Below are 17,829 nucleotides of genomic sequence, written 5' to 3'. Positions count from 1 at the left end.
CAGCTGATATATGATACTCTGAGCAAATAACTGAAATTTAATCTTATTTATGATAGAGTCAGAAAAATTGTTTGTGATTTTTATATCACAATTTGGGGAAAAAATAAAAGAAACCATCTTTCTTGTGCTAGCTATTAATAATATATTTCTGTTATTTAATGTTTTCAGCTTCGAAGAATTATGCAAGCATACAGAACAATGAAATTGCTGATATATTTTAAATGCGGAACACTGGATATTTGACATATGAAAAGTAACTAGCAATTGGTGATGCTCTAAGCTTTCCCTTAGGAAATCTTTGCCCAAGAACCTCACATTCTGTTTCTTAAAACCCCCATTGAACATGGCTTCTCAAGCTTATCTCCATATCCCCGTACCATGAAAATATACTGAACACTCCCCTATGTAACATCTTTGCAGTAATTAAGATAAAATGGTTATAACATAATCTCATGAAGAGGCACAAAGGCTATAATTTGAAAAAAAATAACATACAATTCTACTTCCTTACTCCACCTCTATGGCCACCTCATTCTAGAGCAGTTACCCTCACACAAATGGTTCTGCTTATTGTTTCACAGGGAAGGTGGGTATTTGGTGAATCAGAATTATGATAGTACTAATTTGCTTAATTCATCATATTTTAGCACCTAATTTTATACCAGTTATTATATTAAATATTAAACATAGAAAATAAGTAAGGTATGGCCTCTTTTGAAAATCATTCACTCTAGTACAGGAGACAGAGCTGTAGCAGACAAATAACTCTAAAATGCTGTGCTGAGTATAAAACAGGGTGAATGAAGTATAGCGGGAAAGCAAAAGGGATGAGTTTTACCTGGCTAGGGCATGAAAACATTACAAAGGAGGTGACATATATGTTGAGCCCAGAGAGAGCTTACCTGGCAGAAGTGGGAGAAGGGCAGTGCAGGTAAAGGCAGCAGCATGAGGAAGCACAGAGACATGAAAGACATGGCAGTCAGTGCTCAGGATGCTGGATGGGGATGGCAGATTGTTGAAATGGGAATTGGGATCCAGTCCAGAATACGGAGAACCTTGAATGTCAAACTAAGGAATTTGACCAAAATAGTTTCTGCCAAAGGGAGGCAAAAATTAGTTTTAAGAGAGGAGTATGGCCTTGTCTACATAGAGAATGTAAATAGGGAGAGAGTCTTACTAGGAGGCTTTTGGAATAGTCTAGGGTGAAAGTGGTAACAATCAGAACCAAGGCACAGTACTGGAAATGAAAAGGGAGGATTCAAGAAGCCTTCGAAAAGAAGACTAAGAAAGTCAGAGAAAAATCCAGAGACAGGATCCCCAGTCACTGCCTTCCCACATTGTGGCATGACCCATGACTCACACATGTGGAAGAGAATCAAAGCAGTTAGGCTAAAGATAGAACATGTGCATTAACAGTGAAGCTGCTACTATCAAAATTAGTAATAGTGGATAAATGCAAAAAGATAATCTTTTTTCCTCTTGACTTTTTATCTTCATTTCTCCATAAACCATATACTGTTATAAACAAAAAGTATAACATTGTCTTCTGAAATACATAAACTATTCTGATATAATAACATAACAGCTATAATTGCTTGGGAGTGGAAATGGACCTAAAGCTTACAGATTTCTGTCTTTTATGAGAAGTGGTGCATTATTAACTGCTTGTGGACTGTGAAAAGTTAATGGTATCTGTTGTAATTTCTAGGACAACCACTAAGAAGCGAATGCAAAGAAATGCAGCTAATAGGAATCAAAATTCTAAAAATATCATAACAATAAAATGAAAGCCAGAAAATGAGAGAAAAACAAGAACAGAGGAGACAAGTAGGAAACCAACCAACAAATAAATGATAAACTAAACCCAGCCATGTCAAATATAAATATTAAATGTGCATATATTTATGAGACCAGACCATAATATCGACCAGAAAAATATCTTAATGAGTTTTAAAAGACTGAAATGTGTACAAAGTATTCTCTGATTTAGTGTATTAAAAATCAGTAAAAATAAGATGACCAGAATAACTTTAAATATTTGGAAGTTAAATAACAGATTTCTACATAATCACTGAGCATAGGAGCCATTGCAGGGAAAGCCTGAAATAATTTGAATGGATAATAATGTAACTCGTCATATTAATATTAGTGAGATGCTAATGCCATCCATACAACAAAACATTTAGCTTTAATAGTTTTATTCGAAAGGGTAAGAAATATTAAGCCAAAGAACTAGACTAGCACATTAACGAACTAGAAAAAGGAGACACTAGAGTCAAAGCAAGTACAAACAAGTAATAAATAAAATAACATAATTTATGAAGTAGAATACAGAAATATTAGAAAGTATAATACCAACAGTTTACTCTTTGAAATAAAGTTGACAAATATCTATCAAGTCTGATGAAGAAAAGAAAATACTAATTACCAATTCAGGAAAAAAAATTGAAGACGTATCTGCTGATTCTACTATCCTACTAAAGTATAGCCTATTATCCTACTAGAAAGATAATAAAATTATATTGCTAACAACGTTTCTACTCAAGAGGTTCAGAACATGCTGTCTCAAAATATGGTGCCTTGGTGTTTGAACAAATAACAGGAAGATCTTCCTGCCTTTCTCTCACTCTTCTCCCTTAAGCTGGCCATAAAAGCATTCTCTCCTTTCCTCTGAAGCAGATTATAAGACCTTTATTCCAGAAGTGTCCTTCCTGTGCTCAGAAGAAAGGCATGTCCTTATGTCTGAAGACATGGGCACAGAGAAAAATCGAAACCAACAGGCTTTGCTAGACTCCCCCAGTTTATTACCATTAGATCATACCACCTTTGTCCAACTGTACTTCTCCATAATTATCCACTCTTCATCAAACCCAGGCAGAAAAATACATAGATTTTCCTATTTCTTTGGGTCCTCATTTCTGAAGGCTCCTGTGTCACTTACAAATTATGTTAAATAAATTTGACTGCTTTTTTCTTGTGGGTGTCTTTTTTTATATGTGTCAAAGTCATGAAGCTAGCAATGAGTGAGAAAAAAAATTCTTCTTTACAATATAAGTAAATTTTACTAACTAGATTTCATGGACAAATTCTTCAAATGACTCATATTATCAACATAGACCTAAGAAGAAATAGGAAACTGAAGCAGCTCTTTATCAATTTAACAACTTGAGTTTGTCATTTAAAGCCTTCTCACAAAGAAAACTTCATGCCTGAATGGTTTCACAAATTTATCTTATCAAATATTTAAGACAAAATTTTTTTCAGAAAATAGAATTAGATGGAATACTCCCCAGCTTATCTCATGAAGCAGTTATACTCTCAATCCTAAGCAGATAAAGGAATCATGAAAAAAAGAGCTAAGACTAATATTCTTTATGATCATGATGCAAAAATGTGAAGCAAAATACTAACAAATAAAAATTAACAACATATAAAATAGTATAATACATCATGACCAGTGAGTTAATGTCAAGAATGCAGAGTTGGTTTAACATCTGAAAATCAGTTAACATTACAATATTAATGACAGAAAAGAGAAACCACATATGATAATTTAAATAGCTGCACCAAAATTATTTTATAACAACCAGTGACATTTTATGATAAAAACTCTTAACAGCCTAGGGATAGAAGGAAACTTCCTCAAACATACTAAGAGCATCTACAAAAAAAAAAAAAAAACTATACCTAATGTTATACTCAATGGTGTATTACCTAACACTGGGAAAAAGTAAAAAAATATCTTCTAATACCTCTCCTATTTAGCATTGTAATAATAGTCCTGGTGAGTGCAATAAAGCCAAACAAGAAAGAAAAATTAACCTAATTTCAAAGGAAGAAGTAGACCTGTTCTTATTTGCATAACATGATCATGTATGTTATAACCATAGGAAGTCCATTTTCTAAGTGAACTAGGACGGAAAAGTGCACTGAGTAGAGTTTTAGGACACAAAATTAATAAATAAAATTAGTTTTATTTATATACTACAAACTTACAATTAAATAATGAAAAGTAAACGATAGTTCCATTTATAATAGAAACATTTAAAATTTTATAATTGATTTTTTAAATGACATTCAAAGTCTGTACATTAGACACTACTAAAATTGCAAAGTGAAGCTAAGAAGGATCTAAATTTGTAAAGCTATATACTATGTTCATGGATTGGAAGAAACGATAGTTAAGATGATAGTTCTCAACTTGAACTATAGATTCAACACAATATCAATCCTAATCCTAAAGCCTTTTTTGAAGAGATCAAGAAGATCTCTTAAAAATGTATATGGCAATACAAATGATCTAGACTAGTCAACACAATTTTGAAAAAGTAAAATGAAGTTTGAGACATTTTACTACTTGATTTCAAGACACTATAAAGTTACAGCAGTGTACACAGTGTGACATTGGTATCAGAATAGACATATAGATATATGGAGAAAATGTTCAGAAATAAAAGTCTACATATATATTCAATTGATTAAAAAAGTAAGTACTAATAAATAAATTATTCAGTAAGAAAAGGACAATCTCTTCAACAATGCATTGGAATAACAAATGAGATGTGAACCAGAAAAAAGCGAACATTGGTGCCTACCTCATATACTGTATAAAAAGTAATGACAAGCCAGGCTTGGTGGCTCAGCCTGTAATCCCGCGCCTTTGGGAGGCTGAGGTGAGTGGATTGCCTAAGCTGGCTGGTTCAAGACCCGCCTGGGCAGCGAGACCTCATCTCAACAATAAAATCCCAAAATCAGCCGGACGTGGTAGCGCATGCCTGTAATTCCGGCTACTTGGAAGGCTGAGGCGGAAGGATGGCCGGAGCCCAGCAGGTTGAGGCTGCAGTGGCCAGGAGCGGCCACTGCACTCCAGTCTGGGCGACAGAGTGAGACTCCAACTCAAAAAAAAAAAAGTAATGACAATTTGATTATAGACCTAAATGAAAGATCTAAAATTATTAAACTTCTAAAGGAAAACATGAGCTAAAATCTTTATGACATTGGAGTAGGCAAAAATTTCTCAGGACATATAAAACATGAATAATAAAAGAAAATATTAAAAATTTGTTTCATCCAGATGAAAATGTTTTCTCTTCAAAAAATTTAACTGAGAAAATAAAAGCCACACTCTCGTAGAGAATTTTTTAAAAACACATATCCAACAAAAACTCGTATCCAGAACGAATGAAGGACTTAATAGGTTTAAAAAATTTTTAATGGTCAGAATATCTGAAGATACTTTGCAAAAACAAAAACAAAAACAAACTCTACTAAAGGCCAATAATCACATGAAAAGATGCTCAACATTACCATAATCATCAAAATACAAATAAAATCTCAGAGATACCACTACACATCTGCTACAGTGGCTAACATTTTAAAAATTGATAATGCCAACAGATGGCAAGGAAGTGGTGTGCTTGTCACTCATATAATTGCTGGTGGAAATACAAAATGGTACAGACACATTGGAAGATAATTTGGCATTTTATCATTAAGTACAAACACCACCATATGACCCAGAAATATACAAACCACAACCAGTAGCAATCTATATAGTCACCAGTATATTAATTTGAATGGTAATTTCCTTTACCATATAAAGGAAAGAAACAGTATATGCAGTAAAATGGATACATCTTGAAATCATGGTAAGTGGAAGAAGACAAACACAAAAAACTGTGACGTATGGTTCTGTTTTTAAGAAATTCTAGAAAAGGCAAACCTATATAATGACAAAACAGATCAGTTGTTTCCTGGGGCCATTGGGGGAGCAGACGATGTATAAGCAAAGGGGCCTACAGGTCTTGCTCATCTTTTATTAGATTCACCTGTAGTCCCAGCTACTCAGGAGGTTGAAGTGGTTGACTAGTAGTGTGGGGTGGGGAGAAGCAGGGAACTTGGAACTCCTGAAGGGAATCCCTGGTGGTGAAGCCTCACTTGTTTAAGGAAGATTTAATCTTTAGAAATTCACTCAGAGTGAAGCCGAGTGAATAAATGGAGATGAGATGATAATCAAACTAAGTGGTAGTCTTTTTTGCAACTTTCTTATGTAACTGACAAATTTAAGTGCTTTTCAAAAAATAAATTCTAAAAGTTTATGTAAGGGCAGTTTCACTGAAATGATTGATAGGCTTCCATGGTGACTGCTTTCAATGAGAGATCGCTCATTAGATAAATCTACCCCGGTGTGTGTGCTTAAATAAAAGAAAAATGTGACTTATTTTATTCGTACATCAAAGTATTTGGAAAATAAATGAAAACAATTTCACCTGAAGATTTATTGGTAACATTAGGCCTGAACTTTTGAATGTGATTTACACAAAGCATAAAATGGATTGATCTAGAAGCATGGGAATGACGAAAGTTTTACTATATTGATAGATGCTAGTCTGCCTCAAGAAATCTAGATATACTTAATTATAACTTTGTTTTTTAATTAATCCAGTCTGCACGATGTTTTGCAGTTATCAGCTATTATAATATGAAATCCTCTTATCCAAAAACTGTCTCAATGTTTCTACCCGTCTCAATGTTTCTCAGAAACACAGTATATTTTCTTTTTCTTATTGTGTGTCTTGCCTTTCCACCTATAATCTTACCTTTCAGAAGGTTTATCCTCTCACTCACAGTATGTATACCTGCGTATGTCCACATATATAACTATTTAATGTATCAGTTTTCTAAGGAGAAAATTGAATAGAAACCTTGGTTGTTTATATGCAAAAGACCAGTGTCACTGACGATACAATGTATGCATTCAAAGACATACATGGCAGTGGAACCACCAAATCCTCCAAAGCCAGAGTAGCAAAGGAGCTTGTGAGTCAAATGAAAGCGTGTTTTGCAGTAGGGATCCCCAACATACTCGACTACAGACCTGGGCTGGTCTCATGGCTTGTTAGGAAATCTACCACACGGCAGGAGATGAGTGATTGGTGGGTGAGCAGAGCGGCTGCTGTCAGATTAGCATGGCAGTAGATTCTCATAGAAGCGGGTACACTATTGTGAACTGTGCATGCAAGGGATCTAGGTTGCAACTCTTTATGCAAATCTAAGCCTTGATGATCACCCTCACCAGCCACAAAGCCTTTCCCTGATGCCAAAAAAGTTGAAGACGGCTGTTTTGCAGGATATCAAAGTAGGCATTATGCATCATGCACACAGTTTTACTCCAAAGTGTCAGGTACAGAAAATTGTACTTTTTAAAGAACAATTGTCAATTGTCTTTCACCTATTATGGTAGCTGGTTTCTTAATGTGCTTCATGCCTACTCTGTGTGTCCTGCCCAAGCAAGTAGTCTAGCTCGTGGCAAATATTTTATGTGTGTGCTGGTGCTTTCTATATTAGAGTGTAGAGTGAGGGAGAAGGTTCAGAAAGAAGTGTCACATGAGGCTGTATTAAGAAAAACTGGGTATATTGCACCATATATAAAGGGCCATTTGCCAACAAACATATGAAAAAATGCTCCACATCATTAATCATCAGGAAAATACAAGTTAAAACGACAATGTGATACCACCACACACCAGTCAGAATGGCCATTACTGTTATTATTATTTGAGTTAAGGTCTTTCTATGTCACCCAGGCTGGAGTGCAGAGGCATGGTCTCGGCTCACCAATCACCACAGCCTCAAACTCCTGGGCTCTAGCAATCCTCCTGCCTCAGTCTCCCGAGTAGCTGGGAATATAGGTGCTTGCCACCATGGCTGGCTAATTTTTTTATTTTTTGTAGAGACAAGGTCTCACTATGCTGGCCAGGCTGATCTCTAACTCCGGGGCTTAAGAAACTCTCTAACCTCAGTCTCCTAAAGTGCTAAGATTACAGGTGTGAGCCGCCATGCTCAGCCTGAATGGTCACTACTAAAAAAATCTAAAAACAATAGATGTTGGTGTGGATGCGGTAAAAAGGAAATGCTTATGCACTATTGGTGGGGATGTCAATTAGTACAACCTCTGTGGAAATCGGTATGAAAATGTCTCAAAGTACTGAAGATAGATCTATCATTTGATCCAGCAATCCCACTACTTGGTATTTACTAAAAGGAAGAGAAGTCATGGTACAAAGAAGACACCTGCACTTGTATGTTTATTGCAGCACAATTCACAATTGCAAAGATGTGGAATCAACCTAAATGCCCATTGACTCATCAGTGGATACAGAAAATAATAAATACCGCAAGATACTATTCAGCCATACAAAAAGAACAAAATAATGTATTTTGCAGCAACTTAGATGGAATCAGAGACCAATATCTTAGTGAAGTAATACAAGAATGAAAAACAAAATACTGCATGTTCTCACTTATAAGTGGGAGCTAATCTAAGGGTCTGCTAAGGCATAGAAAATGGTATAATGGTCATTAGAGACTCAGAAGGAGAAAGGAGGGAAGGGAGTGAAGGATGAAAAATTACCTATCAGGTACAAAGTGCAGTAGTTGGGGTGACCAGCACACTTAAAGCTTAGTTTCTTCACCACTATACAATGCATTCATGTAACCACTTGTACCTCTAATGCTATTGAAATAAAAAAATTTTTAAGGCCCTTTGATGAATAGCAGCATATTTTTTTCTCAGATCTAGTGAATTCATTCTACATGTGTTCATCAGAAGCCTAGGTGAGTTCCTTGATGTTTCATATTTCTTTTCTATTTCTTCTCTTGTAGATACTGAATTCATCTACAGAGAACAGAAAGGAACAGTGAGACTGTGGAATGTCGAAACAAATATTTCTAGTGTCTTAATAGAAGGCAAAAAAATTGTAAGTACTCTTAATGACCAGGATGATTTCAGTTTTTTTCCTCCTGCAAGTCAATAAAACAGAAAATGATTTTAGGTTTCAACTTTAAGGATAGCCAAAGAGAAGCAATAAACTTATAATACTACAGGCTAAGCAACTAAAGATAATGTGAAATTGAAACCATACTAATTTAATGAGATGAAAGCACTGTTTCATTTGGTGTCCAGGAAATTTCTCTGCAGGTGTTGGAAACAAGTGTTGCATATTATATGTAATTGAAAGATAAAGTTCTAAGGCTTTTACACATTTACAGAACAATGGCTGTATACATAGAATACCTCGGGAGAACTTGCTCAATGTTGTTGAAAAAAAAAAATCTCATGCGCAGAAGTATTAACTTGGGCACTGTAACTGTACTCACCTTAATCATATTAAGTGATTACTTATGCTTTAAAACAAATACTGAGTCAATATAAATGCCACTGCTTTATAATCTGGGAAAACCTGTTATCCCAAAGATTTAAATGACATTAAGATTTTGGGTTCATGTATGGTTAAAGACAGTATTAGAAATATTGACTGGAGCTATGTAACAAAAATCAATTTAAAAGAGAATTAACTGTTTGATTGTTTACAACATGCTCATTACTAGAATAAATAAATCTCCAACTCTAAGGAGCTGATTCTTTTTTTTTTTTTTTTTTGTCTGATACTCTGGGGAAATCCAAGGAAGAAGCTAAGGCTAAATCTATGTTTAAAAGCAAGAATTAAAACATATTGCAAATCCTGAGTCAGAATGATTATAACAGGGCTCTAGTTTGAATCAGAAACACAGAAATCCTAGAATCCTATAATCTGGGATTAGAGGAGATTGTAGGAAAAAAATTAGTTTCCTGGTTTCACAGATAAGGATGCTGAGCCCAGAGTTAGTAAATGAGCTTTTTTCAGAGTCCCACGGTTCAACTGTGGCTGGGTGAGCATTCAGGCTGAGCCCCAGGAACCTCCATCCCAGGGAGAAGGAAAGACAGCTTCTTCTCTCTCTTTTTTTTTTTTTTAACTTTTAAATTTTTTATTTTAAAATTGTGGGGTACAGTTCAGGGTTAGGTATACAAATATTCACTGTGCGTGTATCCTTGTTGATGAGGTATGCTCCCCCTTCCCCAGGCAGATTCCCACTACTGCCTATCCCACCTCTCTGCCCCTCCACGCCCCGTAGTTTCCTGCTACTGTCAATCCTTTTCTTAAAAGATTACCATAGTTGTTCAAGATCCACTTAAGAGTGAGATCATGTGATACTCATTTCTTTGATTCTTGAAAGAGCACTCAGTATTATAGACTCTAAGTCCATCCAGGTTGCTGCGAAGTTCGTGATTTTGGTCTTCTTTATGGCTGTGTAATATTCCATTGTATATATGTACCACATTTTTTTATCCAGTCCTCTTTTGATGGGCAGCATGGTTGGTTCCATGTTCTTATTATTGTGAACATTGCTGCAATAAACATACGTGTGCAGGTATCTTTGTCATAGAGTGATTTGAGTTCTTCCGGGTATATTCCCAGTAGGGAGATTGCAGGCTCATATGGAAGATCGATTTTTAGAACTTTTAGGAATTGCCACACATTTTTCCACAGAGGCTGTACTAGTTTACACTCCCACCAACAGTGTAGAAGTGTTCCCTTTTTGCCACATCCTCTCCAGCATCTGTTACTTTTTGAGTTATTGATGATGGCCATTCTGACTGGAGTTAGGTGGTATCTCAGTGTAGTTTTAATTTGCATTTCTTTGATGTGAGGCTGAACATTTTTTCAAGTATCTGTTGGCTGCTCGTACGTCTTCTTTTGAGAACTGTCTATTCATATCTTTTACCCACTTTGTAATGGGGCTGTTTGTTTTTTTCTTTTCAGCACATTTGAGTTCCTTGTAGATCCTAGATGTTAGGCCTTTGTCACATACACGGTTGGCAAATATTTTTTCCCAATCTGTGGGCTATCTCCTTGCTCTCTTGATGGTTTCTTTGGCTTTGTAGAAGCTTGTCAGTTTGATGAGGTCCCACTTGTCTATCTTAGTTCTTATGGCATGGGCACTTGGGGTTTTGATCAGGAATTGGTTGCCAATTCCAATTTCCATAAGTGTGTCTCCTGCATTTTCTAACGTTCTTATAGTTTGAGGTTTTAGGTCTCTGATCCATAGAGTTGATTTTTGTGTATGGGGATGGGTAGGGGTCCTGTTTCAGTCTTCTGCATGTGGTCAGCCAGTTTTCCCATTGTTTACTGAATAAGTTCTCTTCTCCCCAGTGGTTGGTGGTGGAGGTTTTATTGAAGATGAGTTGGTTGAGAAACTGAGATTTGGCTTCTGGAATCTCAATTCTATTTCATTGGTCTATATGCCTGTTCTTTTACCAGTACCAGGCTGTTTTGATTATTCTAGCTTTATAATAAAGTTTAAAATCTAGGAGTATGATTCCTCCTGCTTTGTTGTTTGTTTTTGCTTTTGTTTTTGCTGAGGATTGTTTTGGCTATTCGTGGTCATTTATGTTTCCATATTAATTCTTGTATTGTTGTTTCTAGGTCTGAGAAGAATGTTGCTGGTAATTTGATGGGTATTGCATTAAATCTGTAGTTTGCCTTGGGTAGAATGGACATCTTAACAATGTTGATTCTTCCAGTCCATGAGCATGGAATATTTTTCCACTTGTTTGTGTCATCTTTGATTTTTTTGAGCAGTGTTTTGTAGTTTTTATTGTAAAGGTCTTTGACTTCTCTGGTTAGGAAGATGCCAAGGTTTTTTGTTGTTTTTTTTGGTGGCTATTGTGAATGGAATTGTGCTTTTTATTTGTGTTTCTGTTTGTTTATTATTGGTGTATAGAAATGCGATTTTCTTTTGCACATTTATTTTCTAGCCTGAGACTTTACCAAAGTCCTTTATCAGTGCAAGGAGGTTTTTGACAGATTTTCTTGGGTATAGAATCATATCGTCTTCAAAGAGGGATAACTTGATTTCCTCTTTTCCTGTTTGGATACCCCTGATCACTTTCTCTTCTCTGATTGCTCTAGCTAGGACTTCCAAAACTGTGTTGAACAGGAGGAGTGAGAGTGGGTATCCTTGACTTGTTCCAGTTTTCAGGGGAAATGGTTCCAATTTCTGTTTAGCAGTATGCTGACTGTGGGTTTCTAATATGTGGCTAGATGTTCTAGGGTTTTTATCAAGAAGGGGTGCTGGATTTTATAAAAAGCTTTTTCTGCATCTAATGATATAATCATGTGGTTTTTGTTTTTATGTCTGTTGAAGTATTCAATTATTTTTATGGTCTTATGGATGTTGAACCAGCCTCGCATTCCAGGGATAAAGCCTACTTGGTTGTGGTGAATGATTTTTGAGATGTGTTGTTGAATCCAGTTTGCTAAGATCTTGTTGAGAATTTTAGTATCTATGTTCACCAAGGATATTGGCCTGTAGTTCTCTTTCTTTGTTGGATCTTTACCTGGCTTGGGTATCAATGTGATGTTAGCTTCATAAAATGATTTGGGGAAAGTTTTATCTTTCTCAATCACCTGGAATACTTTCAATAAGACTGGTATCAGTTCTTCCTTGTGTGTTTTGTAGAATTCTGCTGGAAAGTCATCTAGCCCAGGGGTTTTTTTGTAGGTAGTTTTCTTATGACATAGTCAATTTCCTGGATTGTTATTGGTCTATTTAGGGTCTTGGCTTCTTCTGTTTCAACCTGGGGAAGTTGTGTGATATCAGAAAGTCCTACATTTCCTTTATGTTTTCAAGTTTGTTTCCATACAAGTGTACGTAGTAACCTCTGATAATCTTTTGTATTTCTTCATGGTCAGTTGTGACTTCATCTTCTGTGTTTCTGATTGTGTTTACTTGGGCTTTTTCTCTCTTTTTCCTGGTCAGTCTAGCTAGGAGACCATCAAGCTTGTTTATCCTTTCAAAACACCAGCTTTTGGTTTCATTGATTTTTTTGTATTATCTTTTGTCTTCTATGTCCCGGATTTGGCCTTTTATTTTGATATGGATTCATCTGCTGAAGTTAAGGTTTTGGTCGTCTTGCTTTTCCAGCTTCCTTAGGTGACTTTTTAGGCTGTTAACTTGTGATCTTTCCATTTTCTTCATCTGTTTGTATAGATATGAATTCCCCTCCTACTGCTGCTTTCATGGCATCCCAGAGGTTTTGGTAAGATGTTTCTTCATTTTCATTTATTTCCAGGTATCTTTTAATTTCTATTTTGATTTCTGTGTTGACCCAGGAGTTGCTCAGCATCATGCTGTTTAGTGTCATGTCTTTGTGGGTATTGGGGGAACTTTGTTGGTGTTGATATTTATTTTTATTTCACTGTGGTCTGCGTAGGTACATGACAAAATTTCAATCTTATGAAATTTGTTTATGCTTGATTTATGGCCAAGGATGCGGTCAATCTTAGAGTGTGTTCCATGTGGGGATGAGTAGAATGTATATTCTGTGGTCGTTTGGTGGAGTGTTCTGTAGGTGTCAGTTAAGTCCATTTGGTTAAGAGTCACACTGAGGTTCTGGATCTCCTTGCTGATTTTTTGTCTTGATGATCTGTGTAGGGCTGTGAGTGGGGTATTAAAGCCCCCAGCTATGATAGTGTTAGAGTTATCTTTTTTAAGTTTGCCTAGAATCTGCTTTATGAAAGTTGGTACTCCTATTTTGGGTGCATATATGTTTAGGATGGTTATTTCTTATTGATGGATTGAACCTTTTATCATTATATAGTGACCTTCTATATCTTTTTTAATTTTTGATAACTTAAAGGGTATTGTGTCTGATCTTAAGATTGTAACTCTGGCTTTCTTTTGTGTTCTATTAGCCTGAAGTTTTGCTGCCCATACTCTCACTTTGAGTCTGTGAGCGTCCTTTCTGGTGAGATGAGTCTCTTGGAGACAATATATTGTAGCCTCATGATATTTTATCCATTTTGCCACTCTATGTCTTTTCAGTGGTGCATTTAGTCTATTCACATTCAGTCTCATTATTAAAATGTGAGAGTTTATCCCTGTCATGATGTTCTTATAGAATTGTTGTTGTACCTATAATCTGGGATTAGAGGAGAATGTAGAAAAAAAAATTAGTTTCCTGGTTTTACAGATAAGGATGCTGAGCCCAGAGTTAGTGCATGATCTTTTCTGAGTCCCACAGTTCACTGTGGCTGAGTGAGCATTCAGGATGGATCCCAGGAGCCTTCATCCCAGGGAGAAGGAAGGACAGCTTCTTCTTTGTGCCGCCTCATCCCTGGACCCATAGAAATGCTATTCTCCCTTCTTTTCTCTTGTAAAGAACATTTAACTTGCTATTTAAGTACTTTTATTTCATTTCTTCTTTTGTGTGTAAAAATACGTTTTCTAAAGAGACAATTAAGTTTACTGAGTTTTAGTATTAAATGAATTCTGCCTTTCTTATAGACTGCAGGTGTAAGGGAAGCCTTACACTGTGGATTATTGCACTTGGATTATGGTGCAGTTCTGAAAATGATCACTTTATTGAATTAAATAGTATTCTGCAAAATAAGCCCTGGAAAACAATGAATGTACCTGCGTTTTTGCATTAAAACGTCATCTTTGGTAGAATTATTCCCTTAAGAAAATCTGATTCATCCTACTTAAAAATACTAATGTTGCAGAAATGGTTTTCAATATTAATAGAGAAGAAAAAATGATCAGACTGTCTGACATTTTCATGTCAGAATGTTATCAGTATTTCCTGTGAGTATGTCAGTTTAGTAAAGGCAGGGTGCTGTACGTACAGCTGCACTTAGCAATGAAATATATGAATATGACCAATCTTCTCTTTCTAAAATCAATAACTTGTGACAGATCATATATTTTCACTGAAGTTATTTTAACCAAGTAATAAGGTAATTTCGAAAACTACCGTAGGTAAAGAAAAGTTCTCATCTCACAAATTAGCTGGCTTATTCTATATAATACAATCTTTTTCTCCTTAAAATGTCATTCATTCACTCATTTTACAAACATTTACTGAGCACCAAATGTGTACAGCTTGATGGATTTATTATTTTTATCTCAAAGCTACATTTAAATGCTCTAATAAACAGACCTCAAAAGAAGGAAGACAAGAAATGTCATTTAGAGACTTGCATCCTAATTGAGAATACAGACGCTCTGAATTTAATTTCCACTGAGCCAGTTAGTCATTTAAAATTATTGTGCTTCAATTGTTGTGTCTCCAAATGAAAACTAATTCCTTCTGCCATGGGTCCTCTGCGAGATCCAGCAAGAGATATTTGTATACTCTCTGTGATTTCTCTCTTTTTTTTTTTTTGAACTGGAGTCTCACTCTGTCACCCAGACTGGAGTGTAGTGGCACACTCCCGGCCACCGCAGCCTCGACCAGCTAGGCTCCGGCGATCCTTCTGCCACAGCCTTCCAAAGGACTGGAACTATAGGCATGCGCTACAACACCCTGCTAATTTTTGATTTATTGTAGTATGAGGTCTTGCCAAGTTGCCCAGGTGGGTCTTGAACCCATGGGTTTAGGCAATCCACTCGCCTTGGCCTCCCAAAGTGCTGAGCCATCGAGCCTGGTCCTTCTCTGTGATTTCTTGAGCAAGTATTGAGAAAGTGAAACCTGGTGTTCTAAAGGGTGAGAGTCTGTAGGGTCATCTGTAATCCTACAGGGAACAGAATAATGGGGAGCATAGGGCAGTCACTCTTCCACTTTCTGCTCTTTTGTTTTCCTAATGACTGACTAGGTGTTCTTATATGAATTCCAGAGCCTTAGTGCTTGTTTGAATGATAATATCAACCTGAGGCCTACTGTAATTTTTAGGTTGTTCTATAAAACAACCTAAAACAAGTGGAGAAAATAAAAAGAAGCAATCAATTTTGTGCTCAGCTGAATTTTAAAATATTCCCTGCAACCTTGACCTCGAAACCTCATTCTCTTTCCCCAGACCCTTCACATAGCTGGTCTTAAGGTACACATTCCTATTTGCCTCCAGCCTCTTCCTGTATCCTTGGCTTGCTGTGATTGGATCTTTCCCAAGACTGCTGGATGGATAGGAGGGCATGCAAATCAATGCTAACACTAATTCATTCCATGAGAAAAGCTTTTAAGATCATTGATTATTATGCAAATACAGAGCTTGTGCTAAGTGCTAGACTACGGGGATGTATCTCATCCCACCTTCCCTAGGCAGCTTTTTTGACTATAAGCTCTTATTCAGTTATTCTTTATCATGCCTCCAAATGGTAGACATCATAAAATACTTCAGAATACCGCACCTTAAACTATGAGTTCATGTATGTGTATACATTTAATGTTCTGTGATTATTTCATTATGGTTCACACTTTTTGGCATTCTTTTGTTCTTCATATTTTTATTGTGGGATATTTTTGGATCCATATTATTTGTCATCGTATCATATTTGATGATGATCTAAGAACTAATTTTTAGGAAACATTTATCAAAATGTCTTGGTCCAGTTTTCTTTTTTTTTTTTCTTTTTTTTTTTTTTTTAGATTTCTACAGAGAATGAACCACATAAAAGTATGGTTGTCCTCAAGGCACAGGTGTGTCATCTCTGAAAGAGCTCTCCTCAGCTGTAAAGTCTGCTACTCAGCTTTAAGCTCATTGGAAAAGGTTCTTCCTTGGATGTAATGTTTTCTCCCACACAGTGCTTAGCACTGTGACCTACACATAGTAGGTGCTCCCTAGCTGTGTATTTTATGAGTGACTGTTAAAGGATAACAAAACAATAGAGGTGAGCAGTTTTCCAGAAACACCCATGTGAATGAGAAATTTGAAGGATGGTGCAGCAGTAGAGTTTTAACCTTGACTTTCAGATCTAACTCTCCACATTGGCATTGCACTCTGCTCAGTAACTGAGGGCCCTCAGTCCAGTTGTACAAGCCATATACACCTCAGCCTTACCTCTCAGGAGTGCTGTAAGAACTAAATTAAAAATGATGTGCAATATGCAGGAATATAGGCACGTGCCACATAAGGATTCCAGAGTGTTAGGCTAGAACAGAGAAACCCAGCAAAGCTCAGTACTCAGGCAGGATGAGTGGGGTGGTTCTAAGCAGGAAAACGCAAGGATGGCCAAGTAGAGAGGAACTTGATAAGAGCACTCAGTCGGTGGTAGGTGGCCCCACGAATTCAGACAGCCATGGCAGACAGTAGAATCAACACCACCTTGATTTTTCATTCCTTCCATATAGAAGTTGGGTCTAGGTTTCATCCCAATGCAAGGCAGAGTCATCAAAAGCTGGGAATTATAGCAAGAGGCACTGTCTGATGTCTGAAAATAAATAAAAAATCAAGCCTAAACTAACTTTCACTTGAATTACATTTGGTGTCCCAGAAATTCTGAGACATTATATCTTACTCTTATTTTTTAAATAATTTACATTTCAAATTTATTATTTTATTTTATTTATTTATTTTGAGTTGGAGTCTCATTCTGTCGCCCAGACTGGAGTGCAGTGGCCGCTCCCGGCCACCGCAGCCTCGACCTGCTGGGCTCCGGCGATCCTTCCGCCTCAGCCTTCCAAGTAGCTAGAACTACAGGCCTGCCCTACCACGCCCAGCTAATTTTTTAAAAATTTATTGTACAGATGAGGTCTCGCCAAGTTGCCTAGGCGGGTCTCGAACCGGCAGGCTCAGGCAATCCACTCACTTTAGCCTCCCAAAGGCACGGGATTACAGGCTGAGCCACCGAGCCCGGGCTTGTTATTTTATTTGTATGCAACTCTTGTCAACAAACTAACAAATATAAAAAGTCCTTTGTTATATTATGTATCCAATTCCCCATCCCCCAAATAAGCCACTGTAAACATACCTCTTAGTCTAAACTGGATCTTGAGACATTTTGCCAATTGTTACTTGGTTCCTGAAAAATCTCATGAATTTTTTTCTCAACTGAGTAGAGCACTGACTTCTTTGTTCCTTCCACTCTCCTCCATTCTTCAATCTCTCATTCCGTTCTTTCTAATAAAAGTACACTTAAAATAATTTTAAGCCGGGCTCAGTGGCTCAGCCTGTAATCCCGTGCCTTTGGGAGGCTGAGGTGAGTGGATTGCCTGAGCCCACGGGTTCG

General features: G+C 36.7%; 1 protein-coding gene across 1 annotated transcript in view; it reads left to right on the top strand.

Annotated features, from left to right (window-relative positions):
* The window catches only part of LOC103271023 (dipeptidyl aminopeptidase-like protein 6), a 416,180-nt gene that overhangs the window by 240,544 nt on the left and 157,807 nt on the right, over nt 1–17,829 (top strand). The window contains exon 4 of the mRNA XM_008068506.2: nt 8,665–8,759. Coding sequence (XP_008066697.2) covers nt 8,665–8,759 — 95 coding nt within the window. The remainder of the gene's footprint in view (nt 1–8,664; nt 8,760–17,829) is intronic.

Source organism: Carlito syrichta, unplaced genomic scaffold (assembly GCF_000164805.1).
Source record: "Carlito syrichta isolate Samal-C Ts95f unplaced genomic scaffold, Tarsius_syrichta-2.0.1 Scaffold108870, whole genome shotgun sequence".
NCBI classification, from domain to species: Eukaryota; Metazoa; Chordata; class Mammalia; order Primates; family Tarsiidae; genus Carlito; species Carlito syrichta.
Note: the sequence above shows the minus strand (reverse complement) of the source record. Positions and strands in the feature narration are given on the sequence as shown.